This window comes from Netta rufina (assembly GCF_964035555.1).
Source record: "Netta rufina genome assembly, chromosome: 4".
Taxonomy (NCBI): domain Eukaryota; kingdom Metazoa; phylum Chordata; class Aves; order Anseriformes; family Anatidae; genus Netta; species Netta rufina.
This window is the reverse complement of record NC_140127.1, coordinates 25,323,870-25,346,380: the sequence shown is the minus strand read 5'-3', so window position 1 is coordinate 25,346,380 and position 22,511 is coordinate 25,323,870. Positions and strand designations below refer to the sequence as shown.

General features: G+C 38.1%; 1 protein-coding gene across 1 annotated transcript in view; it reads left to right on the top strand.

The window, feature by feature from the left end:
* GALNTL6 (polypeptide N-acetylgalactosaminyltransferase like 6) overlaps positions 1–22,511 on the top strand; it is a gene marked incomplete at both ends in the record, with an annotated part of 461,783 nt that overhangs the window by 427,538 nt on the left and 11,734 nt on the right. The window contains 2 exons of the mRNA XM_084285866.1: positions 11,583–11,804; positions 20,886–21,002. Of these exons, the coding sequence (XP_084141992.1) occupies positions 11,583–11,804; positions 20,886–21,002 (339 nt within the window). The remainder of the gene's footprint in view (positions 1–11,582; positions 11,805–20,885; positions 21,003–22,511) is intronic.

Below are 22,511 nucleotides of genomic sequence, written 5' to 3'. Positions count from 1 at the left end.
CAAAAATCAGACCCCATGTCTGAGAGCATTGTCCAAACACTTTTGGAACTCCCTCAGGCTCGGTGCTGTGACCCCTACCTGGGGAACCTGTCCCAGTGCCTTGAACGCACCTCTTGGTGAAGAACCTTCTCCCAACATCCAGCCTGAACTTTTTCCTAATACCCAGACTAAATCCCTGTTACAAAAGTATAAATCTGCCCGTGCATGGACTGATTGCCCTATGTCTTGTGAGAAAAGATGGAGTATGCAGATAGGATGGATTTTATCCTTCCAATTCAAGTAATGGTTCATTTCCTATGTGGTGTTGGAAATAAAAAATATGATGATGCTTAGGTAAATTTCTGGCATATATTTAACACTGAAAGAAAAATTGAATTTTCAGGTTCCCCATATTTTTTCCAGTACAATATTCTAAACCAAAGTATTACTGTTAAGATGCATTTTATCAAGGTTGCCAGCAACGCAAGATCTTCTCTATTTTTCAGTGTTAGTCCAAATATTATGTTCTCCAAATATAAGTATTTTATCTAAAACTTCCCTTCAGTTCCAGAACATAATGGATAACATATTCAAAAATACTCAGAAATATTATCTCTGTTTGCCAAAAGCGTATTTAGTATTTTTCAGTATGTAGTTGTATCCATGAAACTTTTTGCTAAATCCTTTTCCATCTTGTGGGATGTAAAGTGTGGTGCTAGAGATGTAGTTCACAGAGGAATAAGCCATAGGAAGCCTGTCTGTGATTATATAAATGATTGTAGCAGCCCCTTCATTAGTCAAGAAAGAGTTTGCCATTGTGCTGATACTGCATTAAAGGATCATGGATTTCCTCATCCTGTCCCACAAGATCAGCACAAGGGATTAAGAGATGAATTAGGAAGAGGATGGAGCTTCTAGACAAACTCAGGAATAGCCCAGATCATGCCATGGATCTTCTTTCAAGCAGTTTCAGCCTATGTTTGCCCATAATGAATATGGCTTAAGGTGAGCATATTACCTTCCCTTCCCTTGGGATTTCACCTGTCTATAGCAGCGAGGTTCAACATGCGCTTTCAGGTAGCTATATAATATCTGATGAATCTAGATATATTTTTAAAGAGCTATTCTCTGACATGAGGATCACATACGCTTTATAAAATGAAAAACTTTTCAAAAACCGTGTTCTGCCACCCTCATCAGTAAATAACTATTAGTGTACCACACACAATAGCAGGTATCATTACATCAAATTTCTACATTCTTATTATAATATTTCTTACCTCCATATCTGTCACTGAAGACCTGCAAGGCCTACACATACCCAATGTTGAAAAACATCGACCCATGAAATGCTCTGTCAGTAAAACTGTTTGGTAGTACAGAACCAAAATAAAGGAAACTACACGTATAGTAGATTTATAAAACAGACCACAATGAACAAATGCAGGTAGCAAAGCTGAGTATTTTTTTCAGGAGATATCTCAGGATGTAGCTACTTACTAAGTGCAGTCAATGCCCAATTTACAGGTAATTGCACATGAAATGAGATTAATGGGCAAGCAGATGACAGCAGTGATTCCGCATTATAATGTGGAAACACCACATAATTATTTGTTCATTCCAAACCTGTCAGCCTCTGCACAAAACTGCAGTGACTAATAGCTATTTTTGTCTGTTTGTTTTAGGTAAGGCATGTATAGCAAGCAAGTCCTCAAATCTTAAAATCCTACACAAGATGTTGCCCTGTTAAGAACTTCTGAATTGTTTGACTGGATTATTTTAGTTGCTTTGTGGTATTCTTCACTGTTGTTTTATTTTTAAGAATTTTACCTAAGCCACTTTATTTTAGCCAGTTACCTATTAAATTAGTCTTATTATTATTATATTATTAGCAATTTCTTTTAGGTATATTCAAGCTTATAATTTATTCAGTTTCCTATTTGGGGGGTGGATATTTTTCTGTTTGCAATTCTGCCAAGGCTGTAAGACATTTATTGATAAATGCTCGCTGTTCCATAGGATATGCAGAGTTGAACTCAGAATTGCAAAATATATCTACAGAAATTGTTTTCATTTGCAGGTATCTTACACAGCATTTTAGCATTAACTACAGAGCATTACAGTACTAGGCCTTCCTGAAAGGAAGGGCAATCCCACTGAAGTTCAAATTTGGATGCTAACCACGCAGCATGGTGAAGCCTAATCTTAACTTGAATTCCTCCCTGCACTCCAGGACGTGGGATCCCAGAGCACAGTGATCCTCTGACCCAGCAGGCACAAGCACGATGACATTTGCCTCATTACACAGTGTCGCTGAATTGGAACTTGCAAGAGTTTGTTTCAGGAATTCAGCTGATAAAGGTGGGTTCAGATTCCCACCTGAACCATTTGCTCAGCCTTTTTCTGTGGCTTCGAAAGGGATCCTTAGGGAAAATTTCTGTAGCTAGACCATCTGGTGCTTTGACCACATTTGCATTTTTGACAGAGCTTCCTTTAATATTATTACCTTTTTTTATTTTATTTTATTTTCCAGCTGCAAATATTGACTGGGGCTTTCTTACTGCAGCCCTTGAACATTTTCTTTTCAGCTTCCAGCCAGGTTAAAGAACCAAGGAGAAACAGTTAGGTAAAGAACGTTTGTAGGTTTCCTTGTGACTGGAGTGCAAACTGATGGATGTGGCATGCTGTTCAGGGGGCAGTGCTGGCACTTCTGCAATCACCTCTTTAGTGCAAAAGGCTGTAGCACAAATTCACTTAGGATTCAGCAGTTACAGTAAGCAGCTGAAACGTTAGCTTAGAATAAGCTAATCATTTCAGAATCAAGCAAGAATTGCCTTCTTGCAACAGCACAATTGTAATATATGATAATGATAATGGTCATACAATACAACTTTTAAGTTTTCATTCTAACTTTTTTCATTTAACAGATTTATAAATTCATCATTAAAATTAAAATAAGATCTCAAACAGAGCATTTACCAAAGAAAAATTTTATTATCTTCTAATCCCTGAATAAAAGAAAGTTGCAGTATTTTTTTAATGCTAATTTTACATATTTTATTTGATCTGAATAGAAACTTTGCTTTTAAGCTGTCCTTTTTTTTCTTTTTTTTTTTTTCTTTTTTTTTTTTTTTAACAGGACAGGCAGCTTAACTGTTAGCTATATGAAAGGAATGCAAAAAAGATGGAGAACTAGATGTTCCTGGATAACAACAGCATCAGTGATAACTGCTTTCCAGGATTTGTTCAGTAGACTGATAGATGATGTTACACTGTCACTATGATTTCTGCTCAGGAGTAGTGGTCAGTAAATAAAATTTATATTTATACCTTTCTGAAATGGTAATCTTCAGAGTGGCTGTGAGGACACTCTTCTTTATGCCCTCTCTCCCCACAGCAGCCCTACAAATAGCCTGCAGAGACCTGGGCTCAGGCCAGGAAGCGTCCTCACGGTGCACCATGCCCATCCTGCATGCCTGCAGAGCTCACTGACCACCAAGCCACACAGCCTGGCCTCAAGTGAGCAGAGATGTGTCCTTTAGTGACAGTGGGCTTTTTTCCCCCCTTTTTTCTAATGTGTAGATCTTATATTTTCTTGTGTTGGAGCTATAAATGTTTATACAAAGAATGAAATTCTGGTTGTTTTCAGATGACATCTGTGGAATTTCAGTTCTAGGTATTTGCAGGCTACAGGCTGAAAATTGTCTATTGCTTCTCTGCCAGCTGTGCTGTGCTAACTCTCACAAGAGTTATTTATATACACCCACAGATTTGTCACCTAGTTAGCATACTGTCTTCCATGGAGAAGCCTCTTTTACACCTGCAGGCATCTCTTTATTTGGTTGTTGTTGTTTTGTGGTTTTGTGTTTTTTTTTTTTATACAAATATAAACCATTGCTGGAATGAAACCAAATCAAGTTTTAAACACAATTAAGTGCAGAGGGCCAAAACAAGATGCCCAAGAGGCATGAAGACTGGCAAACACTAGCAGTGCCTAATGCCAAAATTAAAAGGGAATTAGGCAAGAAGGGGAGAGAGATGAAAGTCCACATCTAGACATAACTGATGTGGGCAGCTTACACCTTTGCATGTCACAAAGCTGTAATTAGTGTCCAGAAAATGCTTTACTATGTTTTTGCTGTAGAAATATACATGAATTAGGAGTGATTGTGTGCTGTTACTGCAAGAACGATGTCTGAGTGAAGTTTAGGATACTGTTTTTCTCCTTGTGAGTGCTGTGAGGTTTTGTATGCTGCTACCTCTGCCATATGGATCCGCACTTGTTGGATGGGCTCCTCCAGTTACACTTTGTGCTCCTCCTCTGTGGTGATTTATTGTGACATTATACTACCCATAAGCCAGCAGAACATCAAGTATAGTTCTCTTGGCTGGATGGATCCAAATGCGCTTTTTAAATACTTCTTTATGTAAAACAAACTGAATATTATAATATTCCTAGCAAAATGAAGTAAAGCTACTTCCAGAAGTAAAAATGACACCCATTTTGAATTAGCAACAACACTGTTCTTCACAAAACAAACAATAGAGAACATTTAAAGTAGGAAAATGAAATAGGTAGAAAGATAATAACCACATTGGAATGTTACTAGGAAGGAAATGGATTAATATGTCAGTTGTTGCAGAGATTGTTGTGTTATTTTTGGTAAATAAATAGCTGTATCCTCTCTTACATTTCACAGCTGAAATACAGTCAGGCCTTAGGCATGCTACAGTGACTCATATCTGATTGAGGTAATTGAAAGTGATTTTTGATGTCCTGGCTGATGAGAGAAAAGGCTGTTGTGTGTCACTACAGCAGCTGAGTGTGTGTCTGCTAGTGACATCCAGCTTCCTGGAAACTATTCAGATTAAATGTAGAACAACAGGAATTCATTGCAGGATCCACATGTTCCTGTAGCAGTTTAATACTGACAAAAGCAAAGTCTGCGGATTGGGGTCAGGGCTGGTTTCATGCAAAAAGTGAGATAGGCACAAAAGCAGGAAAAATGGGTTATGCAGGTATAATGAAACAAATAGGATTATACTGCTTTAGTGCAACTGGATAACAATATGTGCTTTAGAACATCTGGAGAAACTGAAAACAGAAATTGCATTTTTATAGTAGCTTAACTGCTGCATCTAGAATGTGAATTGGAAAATATGTAACTGTGATGGAATTATGCAGGGTTGCAATCTGGAATAATATTTAGGAAGGTAATATTTTAATTATGAAGTGTGGATTACCCCTCTCTTATCAGGGGCCAAACTAAGGGGGAATATTTATGAATCCATCCTTTGCCATGCCCCTGCCTGAGTCTATTTTTTCATTCTTATGAAAAATGTGTTTAGCTCCTCACTGAGTTTGAGTAAACACCATGTCTCTTGTAAAAGGCAGACGATCTTGCACTCTCAAGAAGAGACTGTTGTTTGATCAAAGAGATGTATCTTCCCTACTCACTGAAGAACATGAAAAGGACAAAACAGTCCATGAAAAAATTCTTTTTCTCAAGTCTTCATTTGTCTCTTTCATTCTCCAGTCAAGTTGACTTCAACTCTTTTATTAAGTCTGGATTTCAGTGACATTGTATTTTAACCACCATTGTAGAACATTGCTGAGTGAAAATATAAAACAAAGCCACAGTTTTAAATGTATGAGCTCATATAAAATTAACTTGTTCAAATGTAAGCTTTAGTAAAGGATTTACCAAACAGTAAAGTTGTAGCAGCACCACAAAACTTCATTAAATCAGGAATGCATGCATGGGCAGCTGATGACAGCTAATGCATGAGTCTTGCTATGATTGATATGACTTCTGCATGCATCTCTCAGCTTCTTGCTGACACCTGTCACAACCTTATATATAGAAATATGCATCTACTCAAATATCACTGGGCTTTTTTTAATCTTACAGAATTTTTTCATTGAATATGACAAGAGGGAAAACAAGTCATCATTCGTCTGTCATGGATAGGTCCAGAGAAACTCGTCAGATGTCCATCTGCAATCTCTGTGACTGCCTTACAATCTATGTAACTGTTTCATATTGAACTGATCTTCATATAAATGTTCCTATTTATTTTTTCTGTTTTTTACCTTTTTATATTAAAAATCCAGCTTACCTGATCTGGACATCTGTAACCTTGTAATGAGTAGTAGTTTGACAACAAAGCCAAGCTGCAGCAGTTTTTCAGCTGTAGAAACATACTTTATTTTTTCCCTTCTGTATGAATTTAGATGAGGTTTTCAGTTTGAAGTAACAGAAGCCAAGCAAATGGGATCTACCACAAAAACACTCCAAAACTGATTATTTGTATTGATAAAGATATTTGATGCCATTTGAGAAACTGGCATTTAAAGGACTTCTTTAAAAGATTATACAAAGAGTAACAGAGGCAGAAATCAAGAAGATTCAAAGCCAACACTTATTTTGTTTGTTCTAAATTTTTGTAGACTAGCTTTGCTATGAGACTGGAGTGCTTACGTGATGCTGTAGGACATTCACAAAATGCCACCTAATCTCATAGACTCTAAAACTTTTTTGACCTGTAAGTCTCTACAGCACTACACACACACACATTTTAAAGTCCTAACAGTGCAAAACTGCTTAGCACCTATTTTGCATTCAGAATCTGTCAAGATTTGGTAGCTATTCATTCACGTTCTTATTTATGGGGCTTAACATACTGACATGCTCAAGAATGTGTCTAGACTCATTTAAGGCTCGGACAGGGAGGATGTGACAGTCCTACTGCCTCCACAATGTCAATCACTCGACCAGATAGTAGTAAGGACAATTCTAGGAGACTCATAAAGGACTTGAAATCACTTCTTTAGAAGTAAGTCACTTGATCAGTAAGCCTTAAAGTGCAACGAGCTCTCTCATTTCAATTGTGCTCCTCTTCCTTTCTGTTGGTGATAAGGTCAGTAATAAACAGAATCTCACTGACATGATTTTCAGAGAAGTTATGTTCCTAGGAGGGTCTTCTCACAGGGCAACTTCTCGCAATGTTAGAAAGCCACAGAACTGGGATAATCAGCTTAGCAAAACTCATTCATTCCCAGGGTCATGCTGAGTTAGCATATTCTAAACAGCAACATAAATGATGTTTGCCTTTGATTGTGTAAGCTTGCTCTGGGCTAGCTTGCAGGAGAATTCATCTACCTGACTGCATTCAATTTAAGTGTGGGGGTTAACTGCAGTTTGTAGTTTTTGTTATTGGTCTGTACATGTTTATGTTAAAGGAAAATGTGATTACTGAGCTTGTGTACAGATAATAAGTATAATAAACCCATGTTAACTGAAGCCAGCAAATCTCTTCAAAGTATTTGGATACAGAGTGCTTTCTAGTAACTACCACATTCAGAAAGAGCTTCCCACTTCTCCAGGAGAGAGGGTTCCTTACAGTCATGTTCATAAACGGTTTGGAGGTTTAGAGCTGGCAAATGAAGAGTTTGCATTTTAAAATTATTGAAATTCAAAGGGCTGCCTCATGCAGGTTCAGCTTATGATGGTAATGTATAAACTTGCTAAGGATGTATAGTTTCATTATAGAATCTGGCAAGGTGTGGAAGATTTTTAGCATAGGATGGAGAGAATGTTTTTGGAAGAACCAGGGAATGACGTATAAATAGTTTTGGATCCTGTCAGTCTCACTTCAATGCCTGGTAAAATTATGGAGATTATTCTGGAAGTTACTGAAAAACCCATGAAAGACAGTGCAGTCATTGGTCACAACCAACATGGATTCACGAGGGGACAGTCCTGTTTAAAGAACAGGACTTTTCCTTTTATGAAAAGGTTTCCCACATAGCTGACCAAGGGAAGCCAGTTGATATATTTTTTGGATTTCAGTAAAGCTTTTGATACTGTTTCTCACAGTGTCCTTCTGAAAAAACACAATGCAGTGGATGAATGATTGGTTGATGGGTCAAGATCACATGGTTACGGTAAATGGAGTTATATCAGGCTGGTTGTCAGTCACTAGGGGGATTCCCCAAGGGCTTCATTTTAGGGCTTGTTCTCTTTAATGTTTTCATGAATTTCATAGATGTAGGACTTGAATATATACTAAGTAAGTTTGCAGGTGACATGAAATTACGAGAAACTGTTGACTGTTTTGAGGGCAGAGAGACCTTACAGAGAGATCTTGACTACTTAGAAGGCTGGGCAATCACCAACTGCATTAAGTTTAACAAGTGCAAGTGCCAGATCCTGCACCCAGGATAAGGCAACCCTAGCTATACATCCAGAATGGGTGATGAGAGGCTGGAGAGCAGCCCCTGGAAAGGGATTTGGGGGGGTTGGTCAATGGCAAGTTAATTATGAGCCAGCAGTGTACCCTGGCAGCCAAAAGGGCCAACTGTATCCTGGGGTGCATCAAGCATGGCATGGCTAGCTGGTGAGGGAAGGGGTTGCCCTGCTCTACCCTGCACTGGTGTGGCCTCACCTCAAGTGCTGTGTGCAGTTTTGGGCACCGCAATATAAGAAAGACATAAAACTATTAGAGTGTCCAAAGGAGGACTAGAAAGATGGTGAAGGGGGTCTGAAGGGTAAGACATATGAAGAGCGGCTGAGGTCCCTTGGTTTGTTCAGCCCCAAGCAGAGGAGGCTGAAGGGAGGCCTCATGGCAGCCTGCAGCTCCCTCACGAGGGGAGCGGAGGGGCAGGCGCTGAGCTCTGCTCTCCGGGAACAGCGACAGGACCCGAGGGAACGGCATGGAGCTGGGACAGGGGAGGGTCAGGCTGGGTGTTAGGAAAAGGTTCTGCACCAAGAGGGTGGTCAGCACTGGGACAGGCTCCCCAGGACAGTGGTCACAGCACCAAGCCTGACGGAGTTCAAGAAGCATGTAGACAGTGCTCTCAGAGACAGGGTCTGATTTTGGGGTGGTCCTAGGTGGAGCCAGGAGCTGGACTCAATGATCCTTGTGAGCAGCTTCCTAGATAAAGCGGCTTACATGATACTTGGGGAATGGTGGGCAGAACTGTACTTTTCTTTCAAATGCAATATTTTGGAGGGTTTCTACCACCACAAAGGAGAGAAAAAAAAAAAAAAAAAAAGGCAGTGATAAAAGGCTCCTTTGAAAACAAAGAGTTTTTGATGGGTGAATGAGAGTTTTGAGCTAGTGAACAAGTGTAATAATATGAAGCATTACTGTTGGACTTTTCTTTATTCAGTTATAATCATCTAAGGAAAAATGTGGTTCTTTTAGATTAGCCAAACAACTGGAGAAAACTCCAGCAGAGTCTACTTCAACATTGATGGGCTCAGACTCTGCTGGAGTTAGAGTTTTTCTTTCCTAAGATTTTTTTTACTGTACTTTTGCCATATTTTTATATGAAAATAAAACTATTAGATAAAGTGATTACAACAAAAATAGTATGATATTTTCTATAACAGTCTTAAACTGCATTTGCATTATAGTAAATGAAGTGTGCAGCACATACAAGTAGAAAATATTCTAGAAGGATCACACTTTATGATTTTTTCATGATTTTAGTGTCCAAGGCCAGGTTGGATGGGTCTTTGGGCAACCTGGTCTAGTAGGAGGTGTCCCTGCCCATGGCAGGGGGGTTGGAACTGGATGGGCTTTAAGGGCCCTTCAAACCCAAACCATTCTCTGATTCTATGATTTTGGCTTTTGGCTTAAAATATGCGCTTAATCATATTTTAGCCTTATTTATGGAGTCTCATCACATAGTACTTTTACTTGTCAAAAGATTTTTTTCATACAGGGTTTCTGCTAAAAGTGTGGGCTTGTCACTTAGATGTTGTTCTTGAATTTATTTTGTCTTTCTTTGTCCTACTCAGTTCCTTTATTCTTGAATTCAAATGCCTTGTAAAGTAAAATAATTTAGGTTGTCATAAAATCACAACAAAAATAAACCCTATATAGGGCATGAGCCATTTCTATATAGGGATAGAAGTTATGTGATTTCTTAAACTTCTTTAATTTTACTTGCTTTGTCCCTGCAGGTTTTAATGTATTTGCTTCACACAAACAAAATACATAGAAACTTGTCTTGCAGTGTCAGCTAAACATACTGTGTTTGTTCTGTATCTTGCTGTCTTTGTATTCAGATAAGCCTTATTAGTTCAGAGACATCTAGTTTGTGTGGATTAATAAAATTCAGAAAAGGAACTTTCAAACGAATCTTGAAAGCAAATCAGAGTAAGAATCAGGCTTACTTATATGCAGAGAATGTTCTGAGAAGAAACATTACCTTATGTTGCTGATAATCAGATGTATATTGTCCTCCAGCTTATTACAAAGCAAATCTCAGCATTTTGCAGTTAGTGTTCTATAAAAAGTATATTACAAAACTTGATGATGATGTTTTTACAAACAAAGCAATAAGAACACTCCACTGTCTCAATGTCATCCAGTGAGATGTTGCTTTGTTGGTGGGATAAGAGGTTATTGGGCAGCTGTGGAAATGCAGAATAGACTAAATCTGTATTCCACAATGACATCTGCATATAAATTCATGTGGAAAAAAAAAAAAAAACACACACAGAAATATAGAAAATCTCCCTTGTCCTGCTGCTATTTAGACTCCATGATGCTAAACAACAATAAAATCTATCTCTTCAGTCTTGTTCTTAAAAAGGAAAATAGGTAATTGTCTTCACTGTAAAATGCCAACAAAAATAAACTTTGTGGGGTATAAGCCAGAACTGTTGTGTTTTTTTTTTTTACAGAAATAGATGTAGGTATATCTACAAGATGAGTGCAGAAAGACACAAGTTGCACAGTCTATTCCATGAGCTGGTTTTCCTCAAGTCAGTGTCATTTCATGATTACGGCCTATGCTTTTGCAGACTTACTAATACATTAATACAACAAAGTTTCCAAACCTAGCGTGAAACCACATGTGAGAGCACAGAGCAAGGTCATGACTGCTTGCCCCATACATATGCGTGTAATTCATACCAAAAATGTGGGTATGATTTGTTAGATGTGATCGTGGGAGAGGGCTACCTGCAGGGCAACTAGACCTCCATTCTAGGTCAGGTATTTAAGATTTCCCTAAAGAGAACTGAGAAGGCAACAGGGAAAGCAAATTGATGAAGAGAAGTTAACCAAGACTGGAGAAGGTTCAGAAGTGTAAAAAGCTAGGTGGGTAAGCCATGTGATGACAGCTGAAATTCAGATACCTTTCACATGTGAAGTGAAATATATCAGAAGGAGTAATTTAAACTATTCATGCACATTAGTAGGTTGAGAGGTAACAGGAAAAGCCATGGGAACAAATGTGAGCAGCTGAGAGAAAATTCTTTTTACCGTTCAGCATTAGTCAAAACCCATGTAAAGATGCGTAAAGAACAGGAAGGAAAATAAGAAGTTCAACAGACAAAATAACGTATCTTATAGAGTCAGCAGGAAAACAGGATACTTAATACTCTGCAGTGGTTGCTCAACACTTTAATGAAGGCAACATATGTTTACCAGTATTTTTCTATGTTAAGAATAAAAAACTAGACCAGCCAAGCTTAAGAGCTGTGCGAACTATTGATTTTTTGTTTGCTTAATTCTCTCCATTGGAGATATCATTTCAGTTAAAGCATGGATAAGTTAAACTTTGCTTTTTTTCTGCTGCACAGAACCTGAAGCGTGTGGCAGAGACATGGATGGATGAGTTTGCAGAGTACATTTACCAACGACGGCCTGAGTACAGACATCTCTCAACTGGTGATATCTCTGCCCAGAAGGAACTGCGCAAGCACCTTAAATGTAAAGATTTCAAGTGGTTCATGGCTGCAGTGGCTTGGGATGTCCCCAAATACTACCCTCCTGTGGAGCCTCCACCTGCTGCCTGGGGGGAGGTGAGGAATATACAAATTAGGGGGGGAGGGGGAAATGAAATGAGCCTAGCATTTTACATTACAGGAAATTAAAATTATGAAATTAGATTTGGCTCCTTTGATAAGTAGTGTTATTAAGGGATTTCTTAGTGATTGGAACAATCCGTGGACTAGCCATTAAAATGAGAAACTGTCATGTCTTAGAACCACTGCTGTCACTTTTATAATTCATTACAATTCCATGTGTACAGGCCATAAGCTACGTGCACAATGAGGACAAGAACATGGAAAAGATTATGTAGAACTCATTATTGCATTTCAGAAGATGATTTTAGATTCTGAGAATCTCATTAGCAAAAAGTAGTTCTGAAGTCAACACTTTTTTTTTTTTTTTCTCCTATATCCACTTACATAGTTCCTCCTGTTCTTGTAATTCACCAGGGCTACTCTGTAGGTGTGGTTAGGTTTGGTCTGTTTTGCTCATATGTACAAGTATGAAAAGTGGAGCCTTGGTACTTTTCTTTTAAAAAGACTAATTTTGCTCAGCTTGTGGCCTGCATTTTGTAGCTGCCAAGTGTCAGTAGCAGACAAACTGAATTTCTCTTTTGGGGGATGAGAGGAATGGAGAGGATGGGAAAGGGAAGCTAGTAACCGCACATCACTTGAGTAGGGGGCAAACAAAAAGCCTGCTGGAACTCTCCACCAAAGACTGGTGATCAAAGATGTTCTGCCTTCAGACTTCTCTGAAGAGTAGAGCCACGGCACACCTTGTTTTGACAGTTTGTTTTGTGCAGAAGAAATGAAAACACAAAGAGTGCAGGGACAGGAAATGACTTCTGTGGCTGTACTGAAAGTTGCAGTGGCCTTTTACCCCTAGGTACTACAGCTGATTCATTTCATCTTGAACATGACATGCAGAGGGCTTTTTCCACAGAGTTCATCAGTTCATTAAGATTTATAAAGAAGGCTTTGCTCTCACTTTGTTTGGCTGATAAAAAAAAAAAAAAAAAAAAAAAAAAAAGAGGAATGTCTGTACTGTGAGTTCTGTCCCTCTCAGATTTTGCTGGAGATTTTTTGGGGTTCTCAGACCAACCAAAGAATGAAGTTTTTGACCAAAACTTTTGGTAAGACACCTTCCATTTCAGTATCTCCCCAGTGGTCAAGGATGGTCTGTAGAGGGGATTTCTAAACACAGGTGCCTTTATAGTTTTCCAGATATTTTTTTTAAGCAAATTTTATCATTGCCAAATTTTAAAAATAACTTTCTGTGGTAGTAGTGGTCTTTAATTCTTCTTTGCAAGCTACCAGTTATGGAAGTTCAAAGGAACATCAGTTTATTTCTGTCTTACTACGTGCTACTCCTTCACAATAACAAATTCCTTTGTTGTTAATGCTTCTAATATCTTTGATGCTGTTGCACACACTTAATTGGATAAATTTGTACTAAGAGGTAACAAATTCATTAGTAGAAGCCAGGCTGGATCAGGGTTGTGTGACTGCTACAATTGTCTTCCACGTGTATACACGTGCATCCTTTGAATAGTGTGATCTATATGTGAGATCTATAATTTCTACAGCCAGCCAAACAATCCTTAACTCAGAGTGTCTAAGAAGAAAAGATTGTGATTCAGGTATTAATTTTTCTAATATCATTATTAATGCACTATTTGCATAAAAGCAAGTCTTTTTAAAAGCAAATCATACATCATAGCGGTGGTATCTAATCTGTACATTGAAAGTACTTACTGAGTTCTTAGGAAGGAAGTTAAGACCAAAGACTTTTTTTCCTCTAAGATATAGTTTCTTTAAAATAAAATGAAGTTTCAGTCCTATTTTTTCCTGAGACTGTCACATTTCTGTGAAGTTTTAATTAATTTGCAAAGGACTTGAACAAACTTGAAGGTCAATGACTGTCATAATTAGAAGCAGAAAGAGGAAAACAGACTGTGTGTTATTGCTTTGTAAGAATTCAAGCAGCTCTGGAAACCTTGCTGATTAAACATACCAAAAGTCTGTGCCAAAGCTGACTGTCATTTAGTACCCTCTCTGCTTGCACTTAGAAAGACTTTATATGTGCTTGCCTATGCCAGTCTGAGGAAGAACAAACAATGAGCTACTCAGGCAGTTTTTGGCTCTGGTATTTTGATACATAGCTAGTAAGAGCATGTGGTGTAAAAACAAGTGTCTCATAAACAGCTGCTACATAACCCCTCTCTTTTTGCAAACACACTTATGTAAAATCTGACTCTTAAGTTTTTGACAAAATCTATTCATGATGGTGAAGAAGCAAATTTGGGAAGCAAAAAACACTAGTCTTCACTACACTCAATATGACCTTATTTTATGTCTTGTTTTTGTTTGTGCCTTTTGTCCTTTGTAGGTGGTGGGGTGTTTATTTCCTAGATATTCTATTCTACCTTATAACATCTGAAATATGTGCAGTAAAGTAATGCAACTATGAATCTAGATAGATTAATTTTAGTGAGACTGTCAGTTCTGGGTCTAGGTGAGATTGCCATATTGTTTCCTCTCCAACCGTGGAGAAAAAAAGAAGAAAAAAAAAAGCAAAAGAGCAGGTTTTCAATTTAGATTTTGTTCTTTCCTTACAAATATATTAGAAGGGACATTTCCACTTGAAAAACAGTAATAACCATCCCATTCTCTTTCAAGGGTGTGATAATTTATTAGTAGCATGTATCTGAAATCCTGTTGAAGGAAGTTAAAACAATAGCTGCATTCGGTGAGATTTGGGTGCTGGATGTTTTCTTAGGAAGTACTCCCGAACCTACAAGCTGTGATCTGCTGTGTGTGTATTGTACAGCTTCCAACAATATATTTGAAAACACATTTTACAGTAAATCAATCATATAATTTCAGCCATTGCAATTTACTTTAGACTTCATGAGCCCTATTGTCAAGGTGATATGAAAAAATTGATTTGTTTTACTGTGTCAAAAGGGAAATATTTAAGCTTGGTTTCATTTGCTGTTGCACGAACTTGTTATTCAGTGATTTAATACACAGCAAATCTCAGTTACTGCAACAGTGCTGAGCTATAGGACCTTTTCAGTCCAGACCTCGTGGATTTTATAGAATTGTTTTACAGCACTGACACAAAGTTAAATCAAGTAGCATATCTGAAAAGGATTAAAACATAAGAACTCACTACCTTCTCTTTTGATAACTTCCTTTTTTAAAGTGTCATCCTCATACCCTTAACGAGTCAATCCCAGCCCACCATGTGTCAGATGGGCACTGCACAAAAGCAGCATAACCAGCTATTCCCCACCTCGCACAGAGCGAGCACTGCACAACTGAGCTACTCAAAGCTCCTTTCATCAGGATCAGTGTCATACGGAGTCCCCTGTTTCTTCAGTGAGGTCTTTGGCAGAGCTTGACTTCTTTTAACTTCAACTTTTCCTTTTTATTGCTCACACAAAGGATAAATACGCTTAAAATTGCTATGTATCAGTTGATAGGAAGGGTGGCTTGTTTCTCCGTATTTGATCAGTAGACGTTGATGGCCCTAGGGTTATCTGAGAATGTAAGCATATACAAAAACTGTCTTTAAGTTCTGCTCAGACAAAAAAAAAAGCAACATAAACGAGCCTTTGTAATGTCTTCCAAGAGCTACAGCCACTTTCTTATTTGTGGCATTGAATCAGATGTAAGGAAAGTGCTCTATGAACTGGTAACACCAAGATGTCTCTCATGTTGCTATGTTGTATAAGGCACCCTAGGGATATTCACAGCACCTTCTCCACCTTCATCATTTTATGATGATTGTGTGGAGCACAGAAATGTCTTTAGGTTGCTATGCTTCCACACTTCTTACTTTTGGTGCAGCTGGATAGTGCAGTGACAAGCACGCAACACAGATCCCTGTGCCCCTGGGAGCGCCTCTCCCTCTCTGACTCACCCACTATGCTCCAGAAAGGCTGACAGCGGGGCCACAGAGCAGGCACTGCTGCAGACCAGGACATCTCACCCTGTCTCAGGAGCAAATCTTGCAGGAACTTGCAGTCTTGCTCAGAGTGTGAAGCCAGACAATCTTAATCTGCATCTCCCATGGGGAGAAGATTAAATCATGTAATTGCTGACTTTCTGCAAAACTCTGACATTAATTCAGCCTGAGGTCAAGTTATCTAGGAGACAGTACACATGTATTCTGCTGTATGTAAATACTGTTTGGGAACCCCTGATTTTCTTTTTATTTTGGTGTGAGATTCTGAAGTAAATTTATTTTTGAGTATGGTCAATTTCCCTGTATTATTTTCTACTGGAAACACATGTTGCCCTGCTTGTTGATGCTTCACATGTACTACAAAGTTTGTCTGTCCTCAGATTTAGTTTGAAACTGGAGATTTTGGAAGCCAGTTGATTTGTATCTCAGCAGCTTTGCTCACGCATGCACTATGTTGTCTTAGCTCTAGGAAGCTTTATACATGAACGTGATGTGGATGGGCAAGCAAAAGCAAATGCCTGAGCGTTTTGTTGTGGATAATTTCAGTCACAGGTAAAAGAAAAAGGAGGTTGTGAAGGGGAGGGGAGCTGACTGGGCTGTTGATATAGTTAAGAGAAATATCATTATCAATGGGAGAAAAAAAAAAAAAAAAGCTGTGAAACAGGACAAGGGAAGAAAGAGAGGAACTGATAAATCCTTCGACACCTGAAAATATCCGAACCTCTGGTTTGTTTCTTTGCAAAACAAAACTCCACAAATAAAACCAACCAAAGATACTGACAGATAGGCTCGAATACATACTATGCTTTTCTTATTTATCACATGATACAATCCTAGGTGTTTCTCCATTCACTGATGAAGGGACAGAAGTAAATCCTGCAAGCGTTCCTCACCCACTGCGTCCACCAGTGTAGCTCAGTTAAAGCAAGACAGCAGCAGAACAGAGCACATGTCTGGTCCTTTCTCAATGAAAGAGCTTAGCAGGGTGGTGGGAAGTAACTGAGACACAGAGACTGGCATGGGAACCAGAGATGGGTCTTTAACTGCCACAGCCTCCCTGTGGTTAATGCTGACCACAAATTTCCTTCAAGTATAAAGAAAACACTCTTTTAAATGCCCCTTCTGTTGAACAGTCAAATGTTCAACTGGCTAGAGTTGAAAAGAAGGCAACACTGAATGTGGATAATTGTGTAAATGTACTTTTAATATTCTCAAAATATTTTAACATCTTAAAAACCAATCTTAAGTTGACCAATACACCAAATAACTCAGGGGAACCACTAGCACTCTGACTGCAAATAAATCCCATCCTTCTGTCTGTGCTTGGGCCCACGGGTCAGCTTTCTCTACAAAGTATTTTATTTTAAGTGTCTCTGTCATCAAGAGACTGGACAAATGCTGTAGTTGTGATTGTTCCTGTTTATAAAGAAACACAGATGCTTTAATCAAACATATGCAAACCCTGAAATTAAAATGGAATATTCTAATAGGTCCTAATAATCAAATGCACTTGGTAGTGGCCATACTGACATCATCTGTCAAAAATATTTTGTATTAATAAGTCCTTTGTTCTTTTCCCTGAGAGTTTATGGAGAAATAGCTGTTTATCAAATCAGCAGCTTCAAATGTCGAGAGGTAACAGTGTAGTCTTCAAACCTAAAGTATAGGCTTAAGGAGCTTAAAGACCTCTCCTCCCATGTTTTGGCTCCTGTTTTACATCATGTTCTTTTTTCCACTCTACTTCTGGGGGGCTAAGCTACTTCTTTCTTCAGGCCTTGCCTACTCTGCAAAAAAAAAATCTTTTTAACAAGTGCTGGCTAATGTAGAGAAAGGAAGCTGTAGTTTTAAGGTATATTCACTTCTTTTCATAATATGCAAGATAATTGTATCTAGACTTACATTGTGATTTCTCCTCGTGGCTTGCTACCTCATTTAAAGCACAGACATCAGATGCAACAACAGCAGCAATCTCCCTCTGTTGGCATGTCTATTTGCCAAAGCTAGGTGCAGCACTGAAAGAGCCTTTATGTCCTTACTTTGACAGCTTCAATATAGAAGAGGAAGAACACAAATCCATTAGAGTTTGTGTTCTCTGTGCTTTTACACCTCACCTGTTCTCTCTAAGAACTATAGGGTCCATAATCTTTTTCAGTATCTGTCCCAGTGTGCGTTAGGATGGCATTCAATAAGTATGCATAATGGTATACGTTCGGCATCCCGTGCTTTAATTCTAAAAAGGCATTTAAGATCACCACTAACCACCTTTATTAGTCCATACAAACTCCTCAAAAACATGCCTTTCCCATACACATATCTGTATGTACAAATGATAGCATTTAAGGTTGGGCAAATAATCTTTGTATGTAGCAATTCAGTGCCCTACCCACATGTGTGATAAAATGTCTCCTGTTAATCCCCAGTCTCCACAATGGCACAACTACAAATGTTGGAAATGTGAGTGTGTTAGGAGTGCTAACTATTTCTTCTCGAGTTGTAGCTCATAACCTAAACATTTGAAATCCATTGTGCCATGTGACTGGAGACAAGACAGTTCAAATGCATATTGATGTATAAATGAAAATAGAGCTTCTCTTTGCTTTGTTCCTGCTTTTCTTCCTTCTTCTGTGAAGGGATCTTAGGGGATTTGGCAGCAATGCAGTGCTGGTGTTCAGCAGAACATTCCCTGTGGTTCTGGCAGCAGCTTGATGGCTCAGTTCAATTCCTAGTGACTGCCAAGGCCACACAAAAATGCCAGAGAACAAAAGCACAGACTTGACTGAAATGCCTGTAGTACAAAAAGAAAATGAAAAACAAACCACAACCCCTCTGCAGCTGACAGGAAGGATAAAACAACAACAACAAAAAAGATTGAATTAACATGTAAGCTGAAAAACAAAATAAAACAAAACAAAAAAATATATATATCCTAACTCGAAGAAACTGTTAAGGAGCAGAAGGAGTGGTTTCCAACAGTGAAGGAACTAAATGTAGCTTCAGCACAAGGCTTTTCCAGAAATGTGTAGAATAAATTCACCACATAGTCCAAATGAATGAGGCAGGATGGAGCAATGCCATCTAGAGAAAATTATGAAAACTCTTTAATCCAATAAGTGTTCATTGAATGTGGAGTGTATTCTCTTTCATTTTACAATTCTGAATCCCATAAGTATATCCCAAGGATTAATGGTAATTGTTAGCATCTTCATGTTAATTAGCTCACACTTTAAGGACAGAACTGATGTATCGTTTAATTTTGTATTAGGCCAATAATTTTTATTTATATCAAGTAAATTTAAGTCCACTGAGAAATGACTGAACACTCATATTTGAAATAGATATTTCACTTAAGACAAAAAACGTAAAAATAAAATCTTTTCCCCTCATCATTATTTCTTGTATTTTTTTGCTGAACAATATGAAAATGAAGGCAGAGTTGTTGAGAGCTGATTACATTTCATCCTTTTTTTCAGTTAACGTGACTCTATACTATGGGGCTCAGTGCTGGGTTTCAGCATCTGGCTGTATGTATCAAAAAGCTAGCATCTGATCTCTTCTACAGCAATTTCATTGTGTTGAAATAAGGAAATATGCCCCAGAACTGCACTTGTCCAAGTTTTGGAAGAATATTCCTCTGAGCTCTGGTGAAGGCTCAGAGTTTCTTGGAGTCAGTTGTTCAAACTGGTGCTCACATCATTTGTTCAGTCTGCTCTTTTCTAAGCTAAACAAATGCAGTTCCTAAAACCTTTCCTGAAGGTTGGTGTGATGGTTTTGTTTGTTTGTTTTAATTTTCTCCAGTTCCTGTTGCTTTCCCATCTGTCTAAATCTTTCTTAGAACATGATGAATAGACTCAATTCCAATCCTCCAGATTCAAGAATAGAGCAGAGCAGCTTTCCCATGTGTCTTACAAGCATGATGATTGCCTTTTTTGCAACGTTTTATGCTGTGTTTTTTTCCATCCTAATTTGGTTTTGGTTTGGTTTTGGTGAGATACACAGTATTTAAGAGTGGCAGTGTTTACATTTGTCTAACATAATATGGCAACAGTGATGACTTCTAAAAATTTTCCATGGAAAGTTACAAAAGCCACCTCAGCAGAATCTCCTTCAGCATCTATCTTTTCTTTTTTTTTTTTAATGTGGACCAAATTTGTTGCAAGAATGTCAAATGTGCACCTGCTTTCTATGCATTATATATACCAAATCTGTGTGTAGTTCCATGTATGTGTGTAGGTTTTGGTTACTCTGTTTCTCTGTATCTCATTGAAGGAGAAAGTTGTTTAAGAAGTCCTCTTCACTGTGGAGGTTTCTGAAGGATTTTTAAACAGCTTAGCTAAGGTATTCAAGGACAAATGTACATGTATTTTCAAATATAGCATTTTCCTCTTTTTAGTGGCAGTGGGCAGCTTGTTCCTTTTGAATAGTCCTCCAAAAATATCTCCATAACAGCATGCGTACATAATGATATGACTAATAGTCACAGGTTAATTATTACTCAATTGTTTCAGTCTCAAAAATGAGATTTTCCTTTTAAGAATAAGTTCCACTACAGATTGTTTGCAGAAGCAAGACAGCACAAAGAACATCTGGGTAAGCATAGTAAGTTAAGTACTTTCTAATTTTATGCACTTTGAACACTAGTTCAAACCTTATCTACAATGGTATTATTGTGTAAAAATAAGAATACGCATTGGGAAAGGGTGTGCCTGAGTCTTCAAGAAATATTGCTCCGAAGTCTGTGAGAGAGTCATTCAGAAACCATTTCCTCTTAATGCAGTTGATCTCACTTGCTCCAGTAAGAGAGAAAAAGAAAAAAAGAAAAAAAAAAAAAATGGACTCAACTTTGAACTTTCCACACTTCTTTCTCTTATTTTCTTTGCATGAAACTATTTCATACAGACCTACCTTTCATTTGTTAAGCAACGTATTTCAAACTTTGCTGCTTCCAAAGCTGTTCAAATAAAGAAAAGGTCATTCCAGGAGCTGGTGCTCTATCCTGTAAAAAGTAAGACCCACCACATATATATAACTGAGTCTCAAGTCCCTCAGCTTCTAAGATAGCTGAATTCCTAGCTCCTTAATGTTGGAAGCTCTGTTCTGCAACCTGGTTTAATGTAAGATGTCACTGCTTGGTTTTGCAGATTCGAAACGTGGCAGCCAATCTCTGTGTGGACAGTAAACATGGAGCCACGGGGACTGAGCTGAGGCTAGACATTTGTGTGAAGGATGGCTCAGAACGGACATGGTCACATGAACAGGTATTTTAACAGCTAAAAGACAAAAGCACTGTCAAATTGTTACATCTTTTTTCCAATTTCTGAAGGTTTCCTCTTTTTATTAAGACAAAACAAGGCGTAGAAATTATTTTTGACTGATTGCTGACCTTAGTAGTTTTTTAAAAAGTATGCTTTAACCTAACCTCAGAATTTTGTCATCTGTGCTATATATTCTTCTGAATTTACAACAGGAATTGTAATACCCAAAGAGCTTTGGGGTGCCCCATTCTACCTCATTGTGTCATGAAAACACTTTGATTTCAGTTCACTTACCTGAAAATATTTTAAATATACTACCTGGGCATGTAAAGATCTACTGGTTGTCTCCTTTTATGCTTTCATCTCAATAAACAGTAAGTGGTCGTATGTTAAGTGAATAAGAAGTATAAGCGAGATAAATGGGGTGAAAGCCAGAAAGGGTTTCACATGGATAAGGGATTATAAAGACTCAAACATCCTTTTATCTGGGTAAGTTAGGAAGAAAAATATTACCTCCCAGGAGTATGGAGGAAAAGATCTCTCATTTGTACTCACCATGATTGTGAGTGCCATAGGAAAGAAATCATGACTCACTAGCTCTGGCCAACATGAGCAAAGAGAATCTGGACAAAAAGTACAACCTGACCATTTATTAGCAATTCTAGTGAACATGTCTTCCACACAGCAAAGTCACGGATTAGAAAAAATCACCAATGCTGAAGAGAAAAATTGACTTGGCAGTCATACATGGCACTTCTAAAGATATTAAAAGCTCAAGAGAGAGGAGTTCTGAGGGATATTTGAAGTGCTAAGGTCAAAAAATCATTCTCTGAGGATACTGAGAGATGCAGGGGGAGGTGTGTTAGTGAAGGAAGTTAAGAAGCTAAAGAATGATCACAATTTAGATAAGTGCCAACACAAGGGAAATTAGATTGCTGAAAGAAGGCTTCTTCATATAGCTAGCAAAGGTAAAGCACAGCAATAGGGTACTGACGTAGATAAATATATATATATATATATTTTTTTTATGAAAGACATCCAGTAATTCAAACAACTATTTAAAGAAATTTTTATGGTCCAGACCAGACCGTCATTTTGACCTCTAGTTTTAAAATCTGCAAACATAAAGAGGTCCAAACCCTCACCAAGAACAGAGGGGGTCCACTGCCAGATATGAGGGAAAAGAAGGAAGAAAACTGGATGAAAAGTTGCTAAAAAGGAACAAAATAAATAAATAAATACCAGGGAAGCAGAAAAAAGGGAGTCTTGAAATATCATTTGAAGGTGAGTTCTGGTTCTGGTGGGGACACGAAGGGAGAAGACCATCAGGAAGGACTCTGTATTTCACTGCATTCCAGCACATGCTTGGAAACAAATTCAATGTAATAGTCCCATTCTACACTAATAACAAAAAGTGACTTCATTAAGATAAATAGGGTTAAGTTAACACAGAACAAGTTCAACCAACCTCAAAGTGCTGAGCCAAAACTATGAAACCTCCCAAACTGCTTG